General features: G+C 43.4%; 1 protein-coding gene across 1 annotated transcript in view; it reads left to right on the top strand.

The window, feature by feature from the left end:
• Positions 1-27,663, top strand: part of PCSK2 (proprotein convertase subtilisin/kexin type 2) — a 104,795-nt gene that overhangs the window by 37,326 nt on the left and 39,806 nt on the right. The window contains exon 5 of the mRNA XM_088843662.1: positions 17,802-17,878. Coding sequence (XP_088699788.1) covers positions 17,802-17,878 — 77 coding nt within the window. The remainder of the gene's footprint in view (positions 1-17,801; positions 17,879-27,663) is intronic.

Below are 27,663 nucleotides of genomic sequence, written 5' to 3'. Positions count from 1 at the left end.
TCACCAAAGCAGAGATTAGCTGTTTTGAAGCAAAAAGAGACAAGCAAAAAGGTTGCTGACAAGCTTTTGAGTTTGATTTATTGTGGATTTGAAGCTGTGCAACAATGCAGAGTCCTTGCGTCCTCACGCCCCACCTCTCTACCATTTCATGTGTCTGAGGTCTTAATGCTCCCACTCAGCTCCAAGGGCACCAGGAGAAACAAAGTGCCAAGTCTCATAATTTTTTTCTTTAGTTTTCATCATGAGTAAGAGCTGTTGATGCCATGTACTACAGAAAGGAGAGGATGAGTCTGAGTCAGAAGACTTAACTTTTAATACTAACTCAACCTCTTCTAGCTGAAAACCTTGGGCATATTAACATGACCTCACTGAGCCTCAGTTTTCTCATTTTAAAATAGAGCTTACAATTCTCAGTTCTCAAAACTGTTTTGAGGCAACAACCAGGTCCTACTGTACAGCTCAGGGAACTATATTCAATACCCTGATAAACCATAACGGAAAAAGAACATGAACAAGAATATATATATGTATAACTGAGTCACTCTGCTGTATAGCAGAAATTAACACAACATTGTAAATCAACTATTCTTCAACAAAAATTTATCGAAAAAGAAATAAACTTCCCAAGTGGCGCTAGTGGTAAAGAATCTGCTTGCCAATGCAGGAGATGCAAGAGACACAGGTTCGATCCCTGGATCAGGAAGATCCTCTGGAGGAAGGCATGACAACACACTCCAATGTTTTTGCCTGGAGAATCCCATGGACAGAGGAGCTTGGTGGGTTACTGTCGCCAGGGTCTCAAAGAGTCAGACACGACTGAGCACACACACACACACCCCCAAGGCTCAACTGAGTTCAATTTGTGTTGAATTATACACTCCTTAATTTATAAGTAAAACTGATGTGTGATGTGTAATAGCAACAGAAGCCTGTGTGATATAGTCATTATTCACAGAGCTATGCTTCTGACAGAAGGAAAAACATTGTGTAAGTGTGTTTAAGACAAAGTCTCCAATAAATAATATTTGGACAGAAGAGCTCCTTCGAAGAGGTGACTCAGCTATCAGTGAACTCATCTCTGTTATTTTTAGAGTTGGAAAAGGAGAGGCTGGTGGTGTTGAAGTTGTGTAACCAGTCGCACAGGGCTACTTCTCAAAAGTGGTGGCCTTGACCTCGGTGGCCTTTCACAGGGGAAGCAGAGTGGCAGCCATGAGCATCTTGGCAGCTCCCAGTCTGAGGAGGAGAGGGAGACACAAATTGCCTTGTACCTAACCCCCACGATAGTGCTGAGTTAGACCCCGGTGGCTACATTATCTCCCAATTCCCATTCCAAAACCGTGTCCCTGTCTGATTTTTAGGGTGGCTGTCACAAGCCCTTGACAGCACCCTCAGTCTGTGGAACTGAGAAAACGGGTTTGAACCGCCTTTAGCCAGACGCTGCCAGCCCTTCAACCTCCCACCCGGGAAGGTGGTAAGAGCAGGTGTGGGTGCTAAGTCGCTTCAGTCATGTCCAACTCTATTCGACCCCATGGACTGTAGCCCGCTAGGCTCCTCTGTCCGTGGGATTTCCCAGGCAAGAATACTGGAGTGGGTTGCCATGCCCTCCTCCAGGGGATCTTCCAGACCCAGGGATTGAACCCTTGGCTCTTAGGTGTCCTACATTGGCAGGCAGATTCTTTACCACTAGTTTCCCACCTGGGAAGCCATGAGAACAGCTGCTGCTACGGCTAAGTCGCTTCAGTCATGTTCGACTCTGTGCGACCCCATAGATGGCAGCCGACCGGGCTCCGGAGTCCCTGGGATTCTCCAGGCAAGAACACTGGAGTGGGTTGCCATTTCCTTCTCCAAGAGAACAGCTGCTGCTGCTGCTGCTGCTGCTGCTAAGAGCCCAATTGTTGGCTGCCCCTTTCTGTCCCAGAACCTAACTGCTCTCCTTATCCTTTTAGGATATCATTACTGTTAAATTCATCTGCCTTTCTCAAACCCATTAAAGAAAACCATCTTTTCATTACACCTGAAATTAGCCATTGCTTCTGTGGCTGCCTCTCCTGAAGTATTAAGTCTCCCAGCATGGCCCAGAGCTGCTTTATCCACCTCGCTCAAGGTCACCTTCGTCACTGTGGGGCATAAAGGCCTCGGCAGTAAAGGCCGTGGGAGAACCCAGCAGGGCTGGCCCACAGCTGGGAGGACTGGCCGGTGCTAGGGCCCTTGCCTGAGTGAAACCAGTTAGGAGCTCAGATGAGCTTCAAGCTGCATCCAAGCACAGATACAGACGGTGAGGCCAAGCAAAGACCGAGCACAGAATCTCTGCACCCCTGTGGCTATCTATGTGTGCTCTCTTTTTCACTAAGTCCAAATTAGATCTTTCAACACTGTTCATGTTAGCTTGTTTATACCATGTGTTAGAATCCAGGAAACACATATCATTTCTTTTCAGGGCGTAGAGATAAGCATGCATTGTGATATAAACACATTTTTTAAAGTTTTTAACTCCTATTTGCTGTTCAGGCAGTTTAGCATTTAGTTTGTCTTTAATTGGGTATGTTTTCTAAGTTTTGACAGGAACTCTGTTTTAAGCAGCAGGGGCAAAAATAATTCAAATGTTAATATTCATCAAAATTTATCTAACAGCAGGAGACCCTTCACTCTGAACTTATTCTTTCTTGCAAAAAAATAAGTCCAGGATGGACTGGTTGGATCTCCTCTCAGTCCAAGGGACTCTCAAGAGTCTTCTCCAATACCTCAATTCAAAAGCATCAATTATTTGGTGTTCAGCTTTCTTTGTAAGTCCAACTCTCACATCCATACATGACTACTGGAAAAACCATAGCCTTGACTAGATGGACCTCTGTTGACAAAGTAATGTCTCTGCTTTTTAACATGCTGTGTAGGTTGGTCATAACTTTCCTCCCAAGGAGTAAGCGTCTTTTAATTTCATGGCTGCAGTCACCACCTGCAGTGATTTTGGAGCCCAAAAAAGTAAAGTCTGACACTGTTTCCACTGTTTCCCCATCTATTTGCCATGAAGTGATGGGACCAGATGTCATGATCTCAGTTTTCCGAATGTTGAGCTTTAAGCCAAATTTTTCACTCTCCTCTTTCACTTTCATCAAGAAGCGCTTTAGTTCTTCACTTTCTGCCATGAGGGTGGAGTCATCTGCATATCTGAGGTTATTGATATTTCTCCCGGCAATCTTGATTCTAGCTTGTGCTTCATCCAGCCCAGTGTTTCTCATGATGTACTCTGCATATAAGTTAAATAAGCAGGGTGACAATATAAATAAGCAGTGTGGCAAGCAGTTGGTACTCAATAAACATAAGCGTGTCCCATGAAAAAATAAATGACCAACTGGATGCATGAATGACTGAAGACCTTTGAAGGCCAACCGTCTACAGAATGTCAAGGATTGAATTCTCGTTGAAATGACAATTGACAAGGCTGAAATTTGAAGGCAGGAAGTGTTTTCCATGGCTCCTTCAAATACCCCAAACAGATACTCAGTTGTCCGGCCACTCCTAAGGATGACTCTGCTGACAACTGGAGAAGTCCAAGCCATAAATATCACCTTTGCCTTATTCCAGTGTTTCCTAACCATCCACCAGTCATAACACACTTTCACAACTTTTCCTAGCTTTCTTCCTTAAATCGACTCACTTTTTTCACAGATGGATGTATTTTAAAGGGAAACTATAAATCGCTGTTTCAAATATATAGAAAAACAACCAATATCCCTCTACATAAATAGAAGTACCTGTCAAAATAAATACAGTGAAAGCAACTCGAGAAGGATGTTGCTGCCTGCCAACGCTTGCCTCTGTCAGATAAGAAGACGGATTAGCCAGCAATAGGACGATATTAAAGACACGGGCGCTCTTCATGGAGACTTGTCGCTGGCATGGTAAGAAGGATCGAAAGAGTGTTTTGCAAGGAGTCACAGTCAAATTCTGCAATGCCATGTTAGCGAAGCCACCATGCATAAGCATCTCAAAGAATACCGATCTCGGCCAATGATATTCAAGGGCCACCAACTAGTGCTGAAGAGGCTCTGGGGGATAAAAAGAAGTATTTCCAAGATTTCAGTTTCTGGAGAATCCAGTCATCAATGTGATTTTTCTGTACATAGAGTGATATTTGTTTTCCTACTTCTAAGAGGAACAATATAATCAGAGAAATTCAAAACAGGTTGGACCTTGCTGTCAAAATCAGGGGAATTAGCTTTCTCTTTGAAGGCATATTTGTTGGCTTAAGGCCTTGGATAAGAAAAATTCGCTAAATAAAATCATGCTGTTATTGAATGAGTGCATCAGACAATGTAGCTCTCTAGTGAGGGGTGTCCCAGGGTGGGAGTTAAATTGTTATCTCAGTTCATACACTTGAATTTGGACAGGTTGGCCCATTGACATTTTAGGGAATAAACCCACTAAATGATTCATTTTTATCTGCGGGTTGTTTTTCTTTTAAACAACACATGGAGCATGCGACATTATGATTCTAATGCAGAGGCAAGACAGAGAAGTTAGCAGGGAGACCTCTGGGACCAGGCTGCCTGGTCTGAGTCCCTGCTCTGCACCCTTTCCATCTGTGTGACCTCAGGTGAAATGCTCAGCCTCTCCATGCCTCACAGTCTCCTTGCTCAGAGGATGTGAGTAATAACAAGGGTACCACCACATAAGGACATCACAGGGAGAGTAAAGAATCTGAAAGAGTCCTTTGCACAAAATAAGCACTCAACATGTTTTACCTTTTTCTTATTACCTTCGTATTGTTATTATTATATTGCATAATCTTATGTTAATAAACAGAACAATAGGTTATGCAATGAAATCTATCTTCCACCCCAGACCTTGTGCCGCCCTCTAGACACAAAACAGAATAAAAAAGTTTTTACCTATCTTTATTTATGCATTTATTCTCAAGTATCTTTTTCCTCTTCTATGCTCATGGGGGCTCACCACACACTCTTTTCTACACATTGCCTTTTTCACTTAACATATCATGGGAGAATGATGCCTTGCAGGTCATTTCCCTTGTTCTTTGCTGGAATTGCAGTTTTGCATTGTGTGGCTGCACCATCATGTAGGTCATCCCTCATGTGGGACACAAGCCATTTCTGGTTTTTCACTTTTACAATCATGCTGCCATGAACACACTTAAAAATTCGAATGTTTCCTATACATACAAGTATACCATTAGCTTATATATATCAGGGGCTTCCCTGATAGCTCAGTTGATAAAGAATCTGCCTGCAATGTGGGAGACCCCAGTTTGATTCCTGGGTCGGGAAGATATGCTGGAGAAAGGATAGGCTACCCACTCCAGTATTCTTGGGCTTCCCTTGTGGCTCAGGTGGTAAAGAATCCACCTGGAATGTGGGAGACCCCAGTTTGATTCCTGGGTTGGGAAGATCCCCTGGAAAAGGGAAAGTCTACCTAGTCCAGTATTCTGGCCTGGAGAGTTCCATGGACTGTATAGTCCATGGGGTCGCAAAGAGTCGGACACTAATGAGCAACTTTCACTTCACTTCACTTCATACCATTAGGATAGATACGTTTTTAAAAATTAATTTATTTCTTTTAATTGGAGGCTAATTACTTTACAATATTGTGGTGGTTTTTGCCATACATTGACCTGAATCAGCCATGGGTGTACACGTGTCCCCCATCCCGAACCCCCCTCCCACCTCCCTCCCCATACCCTTCCTCAGGGTCGTCCCAGTACACCGGCCCTGAGTACCCTGCCTCATGCATCGAACCTGGACTGGCAATCTATTTCACATATGGTAATATACATGTTTCAGTGCTATTCTCTCAAATCATCCCACCCTCACCTTCTCCCACAGAGTCCAAAAATCTATTCTTTATCTCGTGTCTCTTTTGCTGTCTCACATATAGGGTCATCTTTCTAAATTAGGATAGATTCTTACAAGTGGGATTCCTGGATCAAAAAGTCTGTGCATCTTTTATTCTGATAGAAATTGCCAATTTCTCTTCAAAAAGATTATACCCATTTGCATACCACCTACCAAGGTACACAAGTGTGTCTTTCTTCTCATATTCAGGAATATTTTAAATGCATAAGATAAAATCCATAGGATAATCAAGGAAAAGCAATTATACTGAAACAGTTATCAGAAGATTTAAAATACACTTTTGTGACATGGTAATGTGTATCCTTCTTTATATATGCACTACATTTTTTAAAAAAATTTAATGCCAGGTAGGAGTAAGTAGAAAAGATATTTCAGCAAACCTACAACAGTTATAACCTGGTAGGAAAGTGCATGTTGGTGACAAACTCGCAGGTCCTGCTAGTAATATTGTGACTCACAGTCTACACCCACAATTGAAGGAAAGACTAAATTTGAGTTGGCAGCTGGTGAAAAACAAAAAAGATGTAAATTTGTCCAAACAAGTGTTGGACCCTGGGCAGAGTCAGCTCTTGGAGATTAATTCCAATGAGTGGCAGCTTCTCCTCTCCTTCTTCTCCTCGGGTCACAGCCACAGGAATTCTCGCTTTTAGGGAGCTATTAAAATTCATGTGTGGGAACTAGCCTCAATCTAGCCTGAGACAGGCTTTATAGACCTTCTAAAGCATTGAGAGGAGAGAAAGAAGGCATGAGCAGGCAGAGAGTGCTAAAAGACCATCCAGAGGTGCTGTCTTGAGTGTGTCTTAGAGATAGTAACAGACCCACTTCTGCCGTCAGTATATCTGCTCCCCTACCCCATAGAGTTTTGAGTGAGTGAGTGAAGTCGCTCAGTCATGTCCAACTCTTTGCGACCCCACGGACTGTAGCCTACCAGGCTCCTCCGTCCATGCAGTTCTCCAGGCAAGAGTACTGGAGTGGGTTGCCGTTTCCTTCTCCAAGATATCTTCCCGACCCAGGGATCGAACCCGGGTCTCCCGCATTGGAGGCAGACGCTTTACCATCTGGAGCATATTAAATAAAGTAAGAGAACTTAAAGTCCTTTGAAAAACTTAAAGGCACTCTATGAACTTAGGGTGGGGAAGGCAATGGCACCCCTCTTCAGTCCTCTTGCCTGGAAAATCCCACGGACTGAGAAGCCTGGTGGGCTGCAGTCCCTGGGGTCACTAAGAGTCGGACACGACTGAGTGACTTCACTTTCACTTTTCACTTTCATGCTTTGGAGAAGGAAATGGCAACCCACTCCAGTGTTCTTGCCTGGAGAATCCCAGGGATGAGGGAGCCTGGTGGGCTGCCGTCTATGGGGCCGCACAGAGTCGGACATGACTGAAGCGACTTAGCAGCAGCAGCAGCATGAACTTAGGGTGCTATGTTAATCATTAGGAATTAATATGATTATCTCCTCTCATGTTTAGTGCAGGCTTCCCTGGTAGTTCAGCTGGTAAAGAATATGCCTGCAATGCAGGAGACCCCAGCTCAATTTCTGGGTTGGGAAGATCCCCTGGAGAAGGGATAGGCTATCCACTCCACCATTCTTGGGCTTCCTTGGTGGCTCAGATGGTAAAGAATCCTCCTGCAATGCAGGAGACCTGGGTTCGATCTCTGGGTTGGGAAGATTCCCTGGAGAAGGGCATGGCAACTGCCTCCAGTATTCTTGCTTGGAAAATCCCCATGGACAGAATGGACAACCAGACTAAACAACTAGACAACTTAGACTGAACAACTAAGCACAGCACAGCACAGCACAGTGTATTTGGTGGCCAGAACCTCCCTTACACCTGCTGATAGGAGTAACATTAGGGGGACTTCCCTGGTGATTCAGTGGTTAAGACTCCATACTCCCGACACAGGGGGCCCAGGTTTGAGCCCTGGTCGAGGAGCTAGGTCTTGCATGAACTAAGATCCACCACAGTCAAATAGATAAATAATTTTTTAAAAAAAATTTTAAGAGTGACATTAGGACCAAAGGATAGAACTGCACAGCTTTAGAAATTAAAAATCACAACGGTCCAGACATGACTTGGACCTACATCCCTCCTACCTGGAGCATGGTCCATGCCATGCTAATTCACTTCAACTGTGTCCAACTCTTTGTGACCCCATGGACTGTGGCCCAGCAGGCTCCTCCTTCCATGGAATTCTCCAGGCAAGAATACTGGAGTGGGTTGCCATCTCCTATTCCAGAGCATAGTCCAGTGAATAGCTATTAACATGCTGCTGAAATCTCCTGGTGATAATAGGAGGTGTCAATCCACAGAGAACATTCTGTCACTGGAAAAACACATGACTCTGGAAATCTTCAGAGTATAGAAGAAAGATTTCCAACAAGTTTCTACCTATGCACCTTTTAAAAAAAATTTTAGTGCTAAAGAAATGTTAAATTTCATTAAGTTTTACCACTAGACTTAAGATATACATAAATCTCTTTAATGTTGGTTTCAGTCAAAAGTGAGCCGAACATGATCGTAAAACCAGTGCATGTGGGAGAATGAATTGAGGAAAATTCAAATATGTGCCGCTGGAAACTTTCCAGCATGACCACATCAGATGCAAGGAGGCACAGAACAAAATTCCTCAGACTCTAGTGGGCTAAGCAGTTTTCTGCTCAATTTCCATACAGATGAGCTTTGTTCTAGGACGATAAGGTTGCAGTTTGAGAGTCTATCTGGGAAGCTTGCTCCTGTCTCATTAGTCCCTAAGCACAGAGCAATTTCAGCTGATACTGTTACCAGCTCCTAGCTGGGGTATGTGGTTAAATGCCTTGAGAGAAAAGAACAAGCAGAATAAAGGGACAAATGCAACCTACGCTCTTGTTCTGAGTGCCTATTGCTGTGAAATTACACTGGCAACTAATCACATGCCATGATGTATCATTAGCACAAACTCTCACTGCGTGAGATATTATTTGAGTCTGGAATTACCTGACATCTCACAGGGACACATTGTCTCCCTGGTACAATTCCTCTGCAGTCTTGGCTTATACATGACTATAACTAGACAGGTGTATTTCTTGCTGTGGCTCAGACACATGCTAGTCCTTAACCGCGTTCTTGTGAAATTGAAAAAAAGCTCCCCCTACCAGTGGGTGAGTTGCAAAACAACATTTCCTTCTGGGGAACTTTGACTATAGGTACCTTTGCTGGCAAGGTCTCTGCTTTTTAATACACTGTCTGGGTATGTCTTAGCTTTCCTTCCAAGGAGCAAGTATCTTCTAATTTCATAGTCGAAATCACTGTCCACAGTGATTTGGGAGCCCAAGAAAATAAAATCTGTCACTGCTTCCACTTTTCCCCTTCTATTTGCCATAAAGTGATGGGACCTGATGCCATGATCTTAGTTTTTTGACTGCTGAGTTTTAAGCCAGCTTTTTCACTCTCCTCTTTCACCTTCATCAGCAGGCTCTTTAGTTCCTCTTCACTTTCTGCCATTAGGAAGTGTTATCTGCATATGTGAGTGTGTTGATATTTCTCGCAGCAATCTTGGTTCCAGCTTGTGATTCATCCAGCCCAGCATTTTGCATGATGTACTCTGCATAGAAGTTAAGTAAGCAGGGTGACAATATTCAGCCTTGTCATACTTCTTTCCCTATTTGAAACCAGTCCATTGTTCCAGATCTTGTTCTAACTATAACTTCTTGATCCGCAGACAGATTTCTCAGGAGACAAGTAAGGTCGTCTGGTCCCATCTCTTAATTCTTCAGTTTATTGTGATCCACAAAGTCAAAGGCTTTAGCATAATCAATTAAGCACAAGTAGATGTTTTTCTATAAATCTCTTGCTTTCTCCATGATCCATCTAATGTTAGCAATTTGATCCCTGGTTCCTCTGCCTCTTTGAAATCCAGTTTATACATCTGGAAGTTCTCAGTTCATGTACAAGCTAAGGCTTGAAGGATTTTAAGCATAACCTTGCTAGCATGTGAAATGAGTGCAATTGTGTAGTAATTGGAACATTCTTTGGCATTGCCCTTCTTTAAGATTGAAATGAAAATTGACCTTTTCCAGTTCTGTGGCCACTGCTGAGTTTTGCGAATTTGCTGGCTTATTAAGTGCAACACATTAACAGCATCATCTTTTAGGATTTTAACTACTCACCTAGAATTCCATCACCTCTGCTAGCTTTGCTCATAGTTATGCTTCCTAAGGCCCACTTGAATTCACACTCCAAGATGTCCAGCTCTAGGTGAGTGATCACACCATCATGGTTATCCAGGTCATTAAGACCTTTTTTGTATGGTTCTTCTGTGTATTCACGCCATCTCTTCTTAATCGCTTGTGCTTCTGTTAGGTCCTTACCATTTCTGTCCTTTATTGTGCCCATCCTTGCATGAAATGTTCCCTTGTTACCTCCAATTTTCCTGAAGAGATCTCTAGTCTTTCCCATTCTATTGTTTTCCTCTATTTCTTTGCATTGTTCATTTAAAAAGGCCTTCTTATCTCTCCTTGCTATTTTCTGAAACTCTGCATTCATTTGGGTATATCTTTCCCTCTCTCCCTTGCCTTTTGCTTCTCTTCTTTTCTTAGCCATTTGTAAGGCCTCCTCAGACAACACTTTGCCTTGCATTTCTTTTTCTTGGGGCTGGTTTTCGTCACCATCTCCTGCACAGTTTTATGAACCTCTGTCCATAGTTCTTCAAACACATTGTCTATCAGATCTAATCGCTTGAATATACTTTTCACCTCTACTGTATAATCATAAGGGATTTGATTTAGGTCATACCTAAATGGCCTAGTGGTTTTCTCTACTTTCTTCAGTTTAAGCCTGAATTTTGCAATAAGCAGCTGATGATCTGAGCCACAGTCAGCTCCAGGTCTTGTTTTTGCTGACTGTATAGAGCTTCTCTATCTTGGCTGCAAACAACATAACCAATCTGACTTCAGTATTAACCATCTAGTGAAGTCCATGTGTAGAGTCGTGTCTTGAGTGTTTGGAAAAACATGTTTGCTATGGCCAGCATGTTCTCTTGACAAAACTCTGTTATCCTTTGCCATGTTTCATTTTGTACTCCAAGGCCAAACTTGCCTGTTCTTCTGAGTATCTTTTGACTTCCTACTTTTACATCCCAATTTCCTATGAAGAAAAAGACTCCTTTTTAGGACTTTTTTTTAATGTTAGTTCTAGAAGATGTTGTAGGCCTTCATGGTCAGCTTGGTCAGCTTCAGCTTCTCTGGCAACAGTGGTTGGGGCATAGACTCAGAATACTGTGATGTTGAGATGGTTTGCCTTGGAAATGAATCAAATCATTCTGCCATTTTTGAGGTTGCATCCAAGGACTGCATTTTGGACTCTTTTGTTGACTATAAGGGTTAGTCCATTTCTTCTATGAGATTCTTGTTCGTGTAGTAGATGTAATGGTCATATGAATAAAATTTGCCCATTCCCGTCCATTTTAGTTCATTGATTCCTAAGATGTCAGTGTTCAATCTTGCCATCTCCTGCTTGACCACATCCAATTTATCTTGATTCCTGGACCTAATAATCAAGTTCTATACAACATTGTTCTTTACAGCATTGGACTTTACTTTCATTGCCAGACACATCCACAACTGGGCATCATTTCCTCTTCAGCCAAGCTGCTTCATTCTTTCTGGAATTATTAGTAATTTCTGTCCACTCTTCACCAGTAGCATATTGGACACCTTCCAACATGGGGGGCTTATCTTCCAGTGTTATATCTTTTTGCCTTTTCATACTGTTCATGAGGTTCTCCAGGAAAGAATACTGGAGTGGATTGCCATTTCCTCCTCCAGTGGACCACGATTTATCAGAATGGTCCTATGACCATCTGTCTTGGGTGGCCCTGCACAGCATGGTTCATAGCTTCATTGAATTACACAAGCTCCTTCTCCATGACAAGACTGTGATCCATGCAGGCAAATTCATTCTATAAAAGATAGTAAATATTTTAAGATTTGTAGGTTTCCTGTCACAACTACTTAAATCTGCTGTTACAGTGTGAAAACAATGGCAAGCCACTCCGGTACTATTGCCTAGAAAATCCCATGGATGGAGGAGCCTGGTTGACTGCAGTCCGTGGGGTCGCTAAGGGTCAGACACGACTGAGCGACTTCACTTTCACTTTCACAGTGTGAAAACAGCCATATGCAGCCCATAAGCAAATGAACATGATTATGTTCCAATAAAACTTTATTTAGAAAAACAAGTGGTGGACTGAATGTGGCTCAAGAGTCATATTTTGTGACTTTTGACATAGATGATAAAAGAAGGTAAAGCAGATGATAAAAGCAGAAGTACGAGGTCATCCGTAGGGTGCTTGCCGGCTCATATCCCTTCCTTCCTTTTACCCTCGGTGATGGACAGGGAGGCCTTTTGTGTTGTGGTTCATGGGGTCGCTAAGAGTCAGACACGACTGAGCGACTGAACTGAACTGAACTGAAATCAAACACTTACCATTTCGTCATTTGCATTTTAAAGATGAGGAAAACTTCAGTTTCCAGAAACTATAAATATTACCAAGACCAAAGAGCCTGGTTCAAAACGAGATCTGTCTGATTTAATGCCTCTTTTCCTTCCCCTACTCCAAGCTGACACCTGCAGACACATCCACTTGTACAACCCAGCAAGGAAAATCCAGTGGTCCCAGAAAAGGGAGAGTCCAGATTGGGAGGTCAGGGTGGCAGTGCCAGAACTGAGTTCGGTCTCAAAGGTCTCAGAAGCTTCTCTGAAAGTGTTAAAGCAATTCAGACATGGTTGCTACCAGGTCCACCACCAGCTTCCACGGTGAGACCAGCCCAAGCATCAGACATGCCTTTAATGGCAATACCTCAGATATAATGGGGTCAGAAGATTTTGTGAAAATTTGTAAGTCCCTTGTCCTTACTAAGCCAAGAGGGCAGGCAAACCAATCTGATCGGAAATGCACAGTGTAAACAGGCAAACCCATAATTATTAAATTTCTTTTGTGAGAGATAATCTAGTATTTGGGGGGCTTCAAACTCACTGCAGACGGTGACTGCAACCATGAAAATTAAAAGACACTTGCTCCCTGGAGAAAAAGCTATGACAAACCTAGACAGCATATTAAAAAGCAGAAACATTGCTTTGCTTACAAAGTTCCATATAGTGAAAGCTATGATTTTTCCAATAGTCATGTATAGATTTGAAAGTTGGACCATAAAGAAGGCCAAATGCCAGAAAATTAATGCTTTTGAATTATGGTGTTAAAGACTCTTGAGAGTCCCCGCCTTGGACTGCAAGGAGGTCAAACCAGTCAATCCTAAAGGAAATCAGTCCTGAATATTAACTGGAAGGACTGATGCTGAAGCTGAAGCTCCAATACTTTGGCCACCTGATGCAAAGAACTGATGCATTGGGAAAGACCCTGATACTGGAAAAAGATAGAAGGCAGGAGAAGAAGGGGACGGCAGAGGACGAGATGGTTGAATGGTATCGTCAACTCAATGGACATGAGTTTGAGCAAGCTCCGGGAGACGGTGAAGGACAGGGAAGCCTGGTGTGCTGCAGTCTGTGGGGTCGCAAAGAGTCAGACATGACTGAGTGACTGAACAACAACAACCTGGGGCTATCCAGGTGGCGCTAGTGGTAAAGAAGCCGCCTGCCAGTGCAGGAGATGTAAAAGGAGAGGGTTAGGTCCCTGGGTGGGGAAGATGCCCTAGAGTAGGAAATGGCAACCCACTCCAGTATTCTTGCCTGGAAAATTCCCTTGGACAGAGGAGCCTGGTGGGCTACAGTCCATGGGGTCACAAAGGGTCAGACATAACGAGCATCTGAGCAATCTAGCGTTGCTTTCTGACTATGCATTCAATTATAAAGAAACTAAGACTTAGAAATGCTAATTACTGGATGGATTTTTTTCCCCTGCACTCAACTCTTAAAGAATAAATGAGCCATTATCAGAAGTTTCTTCCAGAAATAACTTGCAGAGATGCCCTGAGGTCGTTTTGGATTCAACCCAATCTTCCAACTTTCTTCACTATGGTACAATGATAATTCAAGTTCTTAATGGTGATTCTGAATCAGCCTGACCCTGAATCATCAATGATTAAATTATGTTCACTAAACAGCTAGTATTTTCTAAAGGAAAATAGACTAATGTATTTTTGAACAATGTTACAGAATTCAAACCAAAACAAGCTTCTGGCTTAGCCTTGGATTCCCAACTATTAAATATACAGAGACTTCACTTCTTCCCAAACATCCATGTTAATGGATATTTTAGAAAATTCCAGTATAATCCAAGGCCAGTTTAATTTATTCCTGTACACAGACAATTTTATGGATGACAACATTGTAGTTCAGATCAATAAATGATTTGGTTTGGGCTATAAAATTATAAACAGAACCCTTGCAAAAAGTTGCTCATCTTTTCTTGCTATGAACCATTTGACTTTTAGCCAGAAAATATATGACCAAACAAAAACAACTGTTTGCCTTCCTTAATACGCAGTCTCAGCATAGACTCACAAGGAATTAGCATTAGTCATCAAATTAATTGTAAAGACAACAAATTAAAGTTCCTATGTCTTCGTCCATTTCAACCTTCAGAGGGAAGCTGACCTCAGACAATACATGGCCTTTCTGCTTGCTATAAAAGTGGTCTCAGAGTCTGTGGCTTCTCAAAATCAAACTCTGCTGTCAGAACTCTCCAGTTCCTCCCTGTGCCCCCAACCCACCTCATGGCAAGCCATTTTCTCCAGAACCAGGACTTAGAGCCAAAAACCTCAGTCCAGACCTCAGGAGACAATTGTGAGTGAGAAACCTGGAAAAACGGGTCAGCTGCTTAAGCCGCAAACACAAAAGTGCAGAAAATTCTGATTTTATTTTTCCTCTAGTGGAATTTAATTTCTATCCAACAACCTACTCTACCGATGGTAGAGATTTGACATTGTTCTGCTCAAGTTTTGCCCCCAGCCTCCTGCCTCCACCCTCAAGCTTCAAAGGACTAGCGCAGAATCAAGAAGAGGGGGTGGGGTCCTAGAACTCACATCTCATCACCTCTCCACCTTGGAACCAACAGCTGCAGCCCCACCCCCACCGGCCTCAGTCATCCCTTCTCGCATATTCTCTCTGAACCCTGGATCCTCACTGTCCTGACCCCTGGACTTCCTGGGGCAGCTGGTTCTTTCATCGTGTTCTCACTAATCTCAGCCTCCCAAGATCATTCCGCTGCTTTCTGCTCTGCGCTGTGCATCACAGAGCACAGAAGGGGGCCACCACAGGTCCCTCAGCTGAGACACCCCACAGAGCTGCTTCTGGGCCTCAGCTCCTGTCTTAGGATGAGTCCCAGACCTCTCTGAGGTTCAACATTCCAATGCATCCCCTTCCCACTCCAGGAACCCATCTCAGAAGAGAGAGGTAGCACTCAGGGTCCCCTCTGAGGGCCTCACGAGGGCTAGTCCAAGAATTTTCCCTTCAGCTCACCTTAGACTGGGGCCTTTTAATCTCTTTTACAGAGAAACAAACCAAGCTTAGCAAATAATCTTCCAAATCAACTGTTTAAAGTTTCAACCTCAGCTTTGAAACCCAAAATATAAAGTATTACCTTGTATTCCTCTTGATATTCCCACTCCACCAACCTTACCTAAGGATGCTCTTGTCTCAAAAATTCAGGGAAGTTTAGAGGTACCCAAACATACTTAGGGAAGAGGAAGAAGTTACTTTTAAGATAGTATCCCTTGAAAGACTGAATCTACATAGCTCAAGAAAAGTCAAGAAAAAAAAAAAACGCCAGATCTGAGAGGGTCTCCCAAAGATGGGATTATATTAATGGTGAATGCAGGTGATTTGGGTATGTGCCAACAATTATGGCCAGTGGAGACAGGATGTTATCCTCTCTAGAGCCAGGAACTGAAGGAAGACCTAGATTCTAGAACACAGATAGCCATGTTCAGTGCCCAATATACAATGACTGGTCCAAATTTTGAATGGAATGAGGAATTTTCAATGAATGTGACATTTCCTTCATACAAATGAAAAAATTCTAGACCTCTGTCATGTAACAGTCATCAATACAGTATTATATACTATAAAATATGTTCAGAGGATAGATTTCATGGTAAATGTTCTTACCAAAAGAACACAAGGACCTTTTTGGAGGTGATGGGTATGTTGAGTACCCCGGTTGTGGTGATGGTGTCATGAGTATATACACATGTCCAGGCTCAGCAAGATGTACACGTTAAATATATGGGATATTTTGTGTTTCAGTTATACCTCAATAAAGCTAAAATAAATGAAAAAATTGTAAACAAATTTCAAGGTGACTTCTGCCCCAAGCTCATTTATTTTAATACATTAGTATTACAATTCGGGTCATTCCAGCTACTAATGGCCCTTTGCCATCTAACAAATGGAAACCCAGACTCATGGAACTGGTCAATTTGCTCTTAAAAACATCATGCAAACATCATGTAACACTATTACATAAACTAAACTATAGTGTTTTGTCTCATAAAAGGGCACAACTCCTGAAAATGTCTCAGGGTGCCTTGGAACTGAGACATTTCCAAGCTGGAATACGTACCTAACCCAGTGATTCCCAGACAAGTGGATACTGTGGACCAGGAAACCATCTGGGATCTTGGTTGCAGACCTCAAAAACAAAGGAGGGAGGGTGGGATGAGAAGAGAGGAGCTTCATGGAACTCCACATCCCTGGGCAACCAACAAGGCAGAGAGGAGGAAGGAAGGGATTAGCCACCCGATGGTGGGGGACCATCTCCCATCATGGACCAAAATAAAAGGCTGACCAGTTGAAGACTAAGATGGAAAAAGTAAATCATGAAGTCACTTAGAGACAAATTAAGTGAGTACATAATTGATTTCTGAGGGGCAAGACTCTCAGTGGGAAAAATGGAGGCTCTGGACTGCATAGAATTTAAACTCCTCATTGTAACCTGTAGGGTTAAGAGGGCCTTTGTTTGCAATCTTGCATTTACTTGCTGGATTGATATCTATCCCCCCAATTAGGCCATAAGTTATATGAGGGCAGGGATGTCACCACTGTATTCCCATCCTTGGAAAAGTCCCTGGTATATGAAAGTGAAAAATGAAAATGGCTCAGTCGTGTTCAACTCTTTGCCACCCCGTGGACTGTCCATGGAATTCTCCAGGCCAGAATACAGGAGTGGGTAGCCATTCCCTTCTCCAGGGAATCTTCCCAACCCAGGGATCGAACCCAGGTCTCCTGCATTGCAGGTGGATTCTTTACCATGTGAGCCACCAGGGAAGCCCAAGAATACTGGAATGGGTAGCCTATCCCTCCTCCAGAGGATCTTCCAGACCCAGGAATCAAACCGGGGTCTCCTGCCTTGCAGGTTACCAGCTGAGCTACCAGGAAAGCCCTGGTATATATTAGACTCAATGATATTTGTTGAGTAAATAAATGAGGTTGATACTGTGGCCAGTGTTTGGGTCTTGGGTTTAACACTTATAATTGTAAAGGAGACAAGCCTCTGTCGGCCCAAAGCTGGGACCTGGGAATAAGTTCTGCATAAAGCAAGGGGCTTCCTCACTTGTGACATGAGAACTAGAACCTTCTGGCCATCAGTCCAGGGAAGTTAATGTGAGTCTTGGCTCCAAGTGAACCCCACTAACTCACGGTGGTCCCTCAACTTAAAATGGAGATGGTCTCGGGTAGCACAGAACCCAAAGTCGCTAACACTTTGAGAACCTGGAACAGGATGGGGTGAGGGAGCTTGGAAAAGAGGATACCAGGAGAGGATAGAAACCTCCATGGACACACACCACCTCTGTCACCTTGTCAAGGGCTGGTCCAGAGAGCAGGTTGACATAGCCCTGGGTGAGGGACCATCCACATAAGACAGTAGGGTCTCTTAGCATCTTCTCATGCCCGTGCTCTGGATTTATGACCTAATGACGCATCTTGTGTTTTGCAGAATGCTGAGGCGAGCTACGACTTCAGCAGCAATGATCCCTATCCGTACCCTAGATACACAGACGACTGGTTTAACAGGTAAACTGGGCCTCTGGGGATGTCTGGGACATCAGGAGTGGGGTTTTAGTTCACTCTGTTCTGTGTTTTAAGGCTTGAATATCACCAGAAAAATAATCTCAGTGCTTCACGAAATTATACTGTGACTTTTTCCTTTGTTGTGGCTATATTTTTTAAATTCTCGAATTTTTTTTTAATATGGCAACATTCTTCTAGAATTTTCTTTCAACTATATTGTTCAGTTGAATAGGAATTACTTGCCACCTTATTAAAGATAAAATAGGAGTAATAAGAAATCCTTTCTCAACTCACCACAAGGTGAATGTCAACATATGAGTTTCACTTGATCTCTTGAAACTGTTGCAGAGAACACTTTTGCCCCTTGGGTCTGTGTCTATATGTTTTTGAAAAGTGTTTTCACTGTAACCTCATAACAGCTCATGAGTCCCTTTTGACAAAACAGTACATGTAATTGGCATAGGTATTATTTTTTACTTAGTATTTTTTACTAAGGCATATTTAGTGTCAGGTATACAGCATAACAGGCTTCCCTGCTGGCTCAGTGGTAAAGAATCTGCCTGCAATGCAGGAAACCTGTCCCTGAGTCAGGAAGCTCCACTGGAGGAGGAAGTGGCAACTCACTCCAGTATTCTTGCCGGGATAATCTCACGGACAGAGGAGTGGCAGGCTGCAGTCCGTGAGGTCGCAAAGAATCGGACATGACTGAGTGCACACGCATACAACATAATGATTCCGTATTTGTATATACTGCAAAATGATCACCACTATAAGTTCGTTAACATCTGACACCACCATAGTCACATAAAAAATTTTTTTCTTGTGATGAAGATTTACTGTCTTAGCAGTTTTCAAATATACAATACAGTGTTGTTAATTCTAGGTATGATATACTGCTTGACATACTATTATGCAACACTACTCAATGGTAGTATGACCATGAGCGTGGGCCTAGTTTCTGCACTATCAGTCACCAGCTGTCTACAAGCCATCAGAAAAGACAGTAGCTATACAGGACAGGGAATTCTGCTCAATGTTATGTGGCAGCTTGGACAGGAGGGGAGTTTGAAGGAGAATGGATACATGTATGAGAGTGGCTAACTTGCTCTACTGTGCAACTGAAACCATCATAACGTTGTTAATGGGCTATATTCCAAAGTAAAATAGAAAGTCAAAAAAAAGCAAAACAAAGAGCAGTAGCATTACATGTGCCAGCTAATTGCCTCCCTTTCTAAAGCTGCTGCTGCTGCTGCTAAGTCGCTTCAGTCATGTCCGACTCTGTGCGACCCCATAGATGGCAGCCCACCAGGCTCCGCCATCCCTGGGATTCTCCAGGCAAGAACACTGGAGTGGGTTGCCATTTCCTTCTCCAATGCATGAAAGTGAAAAGTGAAAGTGAAGACGTTCAGTCGTGTCCGACCCTTAGCGACCCCATGGACTGCAGCATACCAGGCTCCTCCATCCATGGGATTTTCCGGGCAAGAGTACTAGAGTGGATTGTCATTGCCTTCTCCGCCTCTACAGCTAGTAGATACTAAATTCATCTCTGATGGATTGACCCAAGCACAAAAATATAAACAACAGAATGGTTTCCCCCCACTCATTTTCTGAACCCGAACACAACCCCCCCACAAATAAGTCTTCCCATGTAATGAGCTATAAGAGTATTCTTCAAACAAAAACAAAAGCAAAGTGAAGGTGTCCTCTATCTTAAATAATTTCATTTGCAAACTTGTTCTTGAAAGTTCAATTTTAAACGGGCTAAAGTCCTCCAGGACCAATGAGTACTTAGGGTAATGAAATTCTTCATTGCCAGCAGTGAAATCCCCAAGTGTCCAATTGCCTCAGATACAGTCATCGTGAGTCAGGCAAGGATGATCCTTGCCTCCTAAGGCACCAATGACTCAAGACACAGTGGCCACTCTGACTGGTAAATGAGATTTTTCACAATTATCAAGTGATTTTCAAAGATCCTCATCCATCATGGCTTGTTATTACAAAGCCTGGACAGTACCACAGATCAGATCATGATCTTTGTTTACTGGTTTACAAAACCAGTAAAAAAAAAAAAAATTGATTAAAAATAAATTAATAAAAACTACTATTGCAAGTGATTATGGGAGGAAGACAGGTCAAAGTTCAGGCCCACAGCACTGTGAGGTTCTGTGGTCCAAACAGTAGGGTGCTGGAATCCTGGAGATGATTCCTGTTTGGCACAAGGAGAATTTGAATATATCATCCTTCCCAGGAGTGTAGGATAAGTTCATTAAAAAGTCACCCTTGGGAGAAATAGTACACCTAGTATTTCCTTCAGTATAGCTAGGGGCCTGTGGAAGAAGAAAAGAGAGTAAGGGGGATTAGAGAAAATAAAACTAGCCATGAGTTAATAATCATAGAAGCTGGATGATGATATTTACAAGAGATTTCACTCTAGTTTTGTCTATTCTGATGTTTTCTATAGCAAGAAGTAGATTTTAAAGGCAAAGGGCATAGGGACTTCCCTGGTGGTCCAGTGGCTAAGACTCTGCGCTCCTAATGCAGGGGGCCCGGGGTTCGCCCTGGTGAGGGAACCAGATCCCATGTACTGCTACTGAGACTCAGCATCGCCAAATAAATAAAAACACTAAAAAACAGTAATAAAGTTTTAAAATTAAGTCATAGGGCATAAAAAGAGATAGAGAACTGGGGCTTTGGTGTGGTGCTCATGAAGCTGTTAGTTTTGGTGAAGCTTCTGCGGAGCCTGCAGTGTCCTGAGAGGAGGCCACAGGAGCCTGGATCACCGAGTGCTGAGTACACCCACGGTTGAAACAATACAAGGAACCACAGCGCCTGTTAAGCAGTTACTTGGGCTTCCCTGGAGGCGCAGACGGCAAAGCAGCTGCCTGAAATGCAGGAGACCTGGGTTCAATCCCTGGTTTGGAAAGATCCCCTGGAAGAGGGCATGGCAACCCACTCCAGTATTCTTGTCTGGAGAATCCCACGGACAGACGAGCCTGGTGGCCTGCAGTCCTTGGGCCTGCACAGAGTCAGACACAACTGAATGACTAACACCCACACATGTGTAAGGCACTGTCTCCATGTTTTGTGTGTATTAATTCTCAACCTAACCTCCTGAAATAAATGTGGATAATCCCCATTTTAGAAACTGAAGCACAGCAAGATCAAGTCATGTGTGCAAGGTCACACAGCTGATGAGTGGTGGAGATAGGACTTGCCACCAGTGAGGGGGACGGCTACAAGCACTGCCTCGTAATAAAGGAGAGTGTGGAGAAATGCAAAACTCCTGTCATCTCTGCTTGGGGAAACGGGGACAGGCCTCCTTGAAGAGGTAGCTTTTGGTCCTGGATCTAAACGAAGGTACTAGGCAGAGTTTGGAGGAAGGGTGAGTGTATTCTGGGGTGAATAGGGTATTAATAGAAATTAGGCAAAGAAGCAGAGGCAAGGGGTACAGATGTGTTCAGTAGCTGGATAATTGGCCTGGGAGTTAGAGACTGGCGCACAGGGCAGCAATCCAAGAAGGCTCCGTGGAAGAGGCAGGCATGAAAGGTTTGGACGATTGCTAGAAGAGAAGAGCTCTTGTGGTTGCATGGAGTGGGCACAGAAAAGGACCCTCCAGGCATGCTGCTGCCTGAGGTTCTGAGAGCCTTGAGCCCTTGTCTCTGGCCAGAGCAGTGTTTCCTGTCCAGGAGGCATGAGCCTCTGGTCAGCTGTGCAGCCCCAAGGCCTGCCAGTTTCTTCAGGTGTTCCCCTCTGGGCCTGGAGAAGGACATGGCAACCCACTCCAGTATTCTTGCCTGGTGAATCCCGTGGACAGAGGAGCCTGGCGGGCCATGGTCCACGGGGTCGCAAAGAGTTGGACGCGACTGAGCGACTATCGCTCACTAACTTGCTGTCTTCTGGGCATGGGCATAAAACCCAACACCCCATCTTTGCTCCGCAGACTCGGGCTCTTGGATGAGTTAGTTTCAGCATCAAAATGCCCATGAAGGGCTGACAGGTGCTGACCGGCAATGGGCTTGCTGCTGCTGCTGCAGCTCCAGCCAAAACCCCTGGCCACAGAGGCTGGTCAGAACTCGGAGGCAGTAGCTGCCCAGGAAAGCTCACACTCTCTGTCACGATCTCCTCACCACCATGGAAAGTAAAGGAGAGGGTGGGACGAATGGAGAGAGTAGTGTGGAAACATATACATTACCACGTGCAAAATAGATAGCCAGTGGGAATTTGCAGCCAAGGACTCTTTCTGAAGGCAAGCTTCATACACATGCAAGACAGCTTTTAGAGGAGATGTTTATTAGAATCCCTTGCCCTGCGCTTAATTTGATTTTGTTGGTTTCTTCCTTTTTCAGCAGAGAAAGTGTGTTTATTCTACTGCAAACCATTTAATAATTACATGTGGCATTTGCACTCCAGGGATATATTTGAAACACAGTTGAGGAATTTGGAAAAGGAGTATAATTTCCTCCTCGCTTGCAGTCAGAGAAATACAGACTTGGGCCAAGCAAAATAATAATAGTAGCCACAGTAGCAACAATAATCTGAACCGCAAGAAGGCAGAAATAACACACATTAAATAAGCCTCTGTAATATGCAACCCAGCAACAATCAGGATCCAGCATCACATTTTTTTCTTGCTGGCATTCCATAAATATTGATTGGCTGGTTGATGGATGGGTGGCACACCTTCTCAGCCGGGCCAAGATGTTGAGTAGCCTTGACATCTGTCCATTTGAGGGCTGCCAGCTTCTCCCTAGGCTTGCAGCCCATGCTTTGTCAATAATCTTCCAACCCTGCTGGGTTTTAGGTCAGTGTTTGGTGATGCATTGCAGATCCGAAGTCTATTACCGTGCTGCTGTCCATAAAAATCTCTCTCGCGTAGCATTTCTTTGACAGGCTTGCACCACTGAAATGTCATCCCCGCCATCGGCAATATTTACGGAGCACCACCGGGTGCAGAGTGCTCTATCCATTACGCCTTAAAGAGTAAGAGGGTCTGGATTCAATGCAATTCCTGGTTACAAAAAGTTTACTATAAATTCAGGGAGAGAGAAGACATTTATTATTCAAACAACCAAAATGAAGGGAAGGAAGGATAAATGGATGAGAAGGATCATCTATCTCTAGATGAACGTATTTGATTGATAGCATTAGTTAAACCTTCAAATAAGAAAGATTTTCAGTGATTAACTTTTTTTAATTAAAAGTCATATTTCATTTTGAAGAACCCAATGCGACAGGCCAAAAAAGAACATGTGAGAAAAATGTTCTCTCTGGTTGGCCGTTAGCACAGTGATAGAAACCAATACTTTACCCTGGTGACATCTAATGGCTTAGAAATAGATGAACATCTTTCCCTTTCATCTTTATGGACTAATTCTGAAATCACCTCCTGGATAATAAAATCCAAACTGCCTTCAAAGACCTAATCTAAGCTTTTCTTTCATATGAGCATTGAGACTACCTCATAAGCTGATATTAGCTCAAAGTTTGCTGCTTGTAACCAACCCTCTCTCTATCCAAACCAAAGCACAGTGAAATTCAACACAGTTCAATGTGGAGGGCTCTTCTGAGCCACTGAAGAAATACCACCAGGGCTTCCCTGGTGACTCAGACGGTAAAGAATCTGCCTGCAATGCAAGGACCGGTTCGATCCCTAGGTCGGCAGGATCCCCTGGAAAAAGGAACAGCAACCCACTCCAGTATTCTTGCCTGGAGAATCCCATGGACAGAGGAACCTGTGAGTACAGTCCATGGGGTCGCAAAGAATCAGACACAACTGAGCAACTAATATTTTCATACTTTCTGAGTCACTGGAGAAATACCACAAAGTTCCGAGTTTTTATTTTTCTATTCTCCTACCGGGATTATGGAAGTTTTCATCATTTAATTTTCCCCTTCAGATAAAAGAAACAGACATAACACAGATTTTGGAGTAATGGAGAGACTGATATGGATTGCAATAGAGATATATTGGTATAATCATTTCTACTTTGGAAACTGTTTACCATATAAGGGGGATTTTATGGTCCCCAGGTGGTAATTATTCTTAACAGAGAAAAATTCAGTAGATTATAATGGACAAATGCAGTAGTACATTATTAATTGCTTGGTATGAAATAAGAGATCCCTGAATTGAATCAGTTTTCCTTATCTGTAAAATGCGACTAAACTCCACCCTGAAGGTTTGCATGAGGTACTAAGGATATGCATACAGAGACTTGATACAGAGTGTGGCAAATGCAGGCACCCTCTAAGTGCCAGAAAATGTAATTGTGAAATGCATGGAGAGGATTTCCATAGGATCTAAATCAGAGGTTCTCCAACTAGACAGAAAAGGAGGAAAGTTTATGCCAAAGGGATAGATGAATGTTCCCGCCATTTTTCCTCAGACATCCATTCTCTCATCTGAGCTTTTGAGGTTTGTTATTTCTTTAAAAAAAAAAAATCTAGGGAATTTCCTGGAGGTCCAGTGGTTAGGACTTGGCACTTTCACTGCCAAGAGTGTGTGTTCAATCTCTGGTTGGGGAACTAAGATCCCAAAAGCCACACAGCAAGGCCAAATTTTTTCTTTAAAAAATCTCTACCAGTATAAGACTGTACTTGTAAGTACTGACTCCCTTGTAATTACTGATTCCTTTGGCCACAATGAAGTCTGGGATGCCCTAACGGATTGTGTTCAGAACCACACACTTTGCTTTGCTCAGAAAGGTGGGAATTGGGCTGGGGACCGTAACTTCACTGCATGTTTGCTCTGCTTTTTAACTTTCTTCTGTGACCAGTGTCTCCATGACACATAAGGTAAATATTCTTTACCTGTCCTCTGTTCCCTCAAGGGTTCATTTTCCTCAAGGCATAAGCTTTAAAATTAAAACCATATGGACTACAATAGGATACAAGTGGGTACATTATCAAAAGAGATTTCATTTACCCTCCCTGAAAAATTGAAGGTATCTTAAAAGAGCCACAAATAAAAGTGCTCGTTATACACTAAAGTTCTCTGAACAACATCCCTAACTGTCCTCGGAATCAATTTCCAGTTTTCTCTTCACACCACCATTGCCTTAGTTTTCGTCCTTAACAATGACCTTCTCATCTTTAAAAAAAAAAAAAAAGAAATATTTTATTGATTAAATAAGCACATTGTTTAAAATCAAAACATTAGCCAAAATAATTTTGAAGCATCAAAAAGTAGATGCAATAGAACAGACTACTGAATCAGCAACACGTAGGATAAATAGAGAACCATTTATAGAATTAAGAAGAATTTTTTTAAAGATACATAAAATGTAAATGAAGGCAGCAGACATGAACAGTCTATAATAGAAGTTTCTGCTGTGAATGATTCTCTCTTTTTGCTATCCCAGAAAAACAACTACCATTTAATTAATTATGTTATGTGTATGATAATGCTCTAGTGGTTATTTAGGATATCGTCATTTTTTAGAGATATATATTAAACAATTGTGGGGAAAATAACATCTATATTTCCCTTTAAACTCATTCACAAAAAATGATTAATCAAATACGGTAAAATATTAACTGTCCATGTATACACAACGTTAATCATTTGTATTTAACAAAAGAATGGTCGTGGTTTAGTTGCTAAGTCTTGTCTGACTCTTGTGACCCCATGGACTGTAGTCTACCAGACTCTTCTGTACATGGGATTCTCCAGGCAAAAATACTGGAGTAGGTTTCCATTTCCTTCTCCAAACAGAAGAAAAAAGACACCCAAATATCTATTATTAATAGGATTCTGATGAATAAACGATAGTATATCCACAAAAAATCTGTTATGAGAATCCCTTGACTTTGATAGACTTGAGTGTTGGCCATCTGAGAGTCATTCTGTTATTCACTGAATTTGTCTGTACTTTTTCAATATTTCCTATTTTAAAAATAATAAACTGAGCTAAATGGGTTATCCCTCCAGCCTTGCTTGTCCAGTGTATCAGTTATCTATTGCCAAATAATGCCACATAACAAATCATCCCAAAATGAATAAGCACTGACATTGCTCACAAGTCTGTAGGTCAGCTGATCAGGTCTGTTGATCTGGCTGCCTGTGCATCCATGGTCGGATGGCAGGTGGGCTGGGGACTGGCCAGCTTAGGTTGGCCTCTCACATTTCTGGGGGATGGCTGGCTATCAGCTGGGGTGACTGGCATGAAGGGTTACAGTCTCTCATCATCCAATGGGGCACCTGGGCTTGTCCACATGGCACCTGGGCAGTTTCAGGAGAAAGAACAGTTGTGGTCCTCTTGGGGACCAGGCTCATCTCTTCCACCACATCCTTTTGGACTAAACAAGTCACAAGGCCAGACTCAAGAGAGAAATAAGCTTCATCTCTTCATGAAGGAGCAAGAAGACCACACTGCCAGGGGCCTGGACATGGGGGAGCAGAAGAACAGGGCTACTCTGGCAACATGACATACCCCTGACTCCTGTTGCTTGCCCCCCAGTGACCTTTGTCCGAAGCAGGCCAAACAAGCCACCATATGTGTCCTCCACCCCCACCAACTGCTCTTCCCACTTTTGACAGATCATGTTTTATTCTAGAGGCAAAATGGAACTACTGAGTGTTCTTGAGAGCCGAGGGGCCAGGTGAACATGGAATTGGAAAATGATTTTCCTAACATTTAGGGGAACAAGGACGTTTGCCTGAGATGGTTAGGAAAACAGGACTGAGGGGAAGACATCGAGGCTGCAGGAATGGAGTCCACAGAGGCCCAGGGCCTGGTGAAGAGGCTTGGTATCACCAACAATTACAGGAAGCCACTGCCACTTATAATTAATTGGCATCATCTAATTTAGCAGTAATCTCCCTGATAGCTCAGTTGGTAAAGAATCCGCCTGCAATGCAGGAGACGCCAGTTCAATTCCTGGGTCAGAAAGATCCACTGGAGAAGGGATAGGCTACCCACTCCAGTATTCTCGGGCTTCCCTTGTGACTCAGCTGGTAAAGAATCCACCTGCAATGCGAGAGACCTGGGTTCGATCCCTGGGTTGGGAAGACCCCCTGGAGAAGGGAAAGGCCACCCATTCCAGTGTTCTGGCCTGGAGAATTCCATGGACTGTATATTCATGGAGCTTCCCCGGTGGCTCAGCAGGTAAAGAATCCACCAGTAATGCAGGAGATGGAGGAGATGCAGATTTGATGCCTGAGTTGAGAAGATCCCCTGGAGCAGGAAATGACTACCCACTCCAGTAGTCTTGCCTGGAGAATCCCTAGGACAGAGGAGCCTGGCGGACTGGAGTCCATGGGGTCGCCAAGAGTCAAACATGCTTCTTCCCAAATGTTCCTGTGGAGGAACCACAACTGGCATCTCCGCATTTAAAAACCAAAATTAAAGACACAGAAGCCTTCAGTGTCTTTAGTCTGCTCAAGGAAGTTTGCACGATTTTGTCCTCCAGGTCTCCGTGAGCAGTTTTGGGGCAGAGGAGGTTTGTTCCCTGGGTGGGAGGGGGGTGGGAGGTCCAGTCTCCGTTTCAGTGTGTCAGTGAGCCCGTCTCAGACCTGGCCCAGGTCCGCTGAGACTCCACTTGGACATTTGCAAAACAGAGAAGTGCCTGCCCCTACAAGGAGTAGAGGCGGTGAGGCCACAGAGGCGGTGAGCACGTCACGCTCAGTCCATGGCAGGGGGCTGGGCGTCCTCTCCTCCCTCAGAGCTGGGCTCCCTCCGCAGCAGTGGTGAGGTCTCCTCCAACACCATCATTCTTGTTCCAGAGGGAATTCAGAGTCCCTGTGATGTGTAGCCTTCATGGATGCAGAATTTGCTTTTGCTCATGTA

Source organism: Moschus berezovskii, chromosome 15 (genome assembly GCF_049115385.1).
Source record: "Moschus berezovskii isolate FMDL1 chromosome 15, NW_MosBer_1.0, whole genome shotgun sequence".
Classification (NCBI taxonomy): domain Eukaryota; kingdom Metazoa; phylum Chordata; class Mammalia; order Artiodactyla; family Moschidae; genus Moschus; species Moschus berezovskii.
Note: the sequence above shows the minus strand (reverse complement) of the source record. Positions and strands in the feature narration are given on the sequence as shown.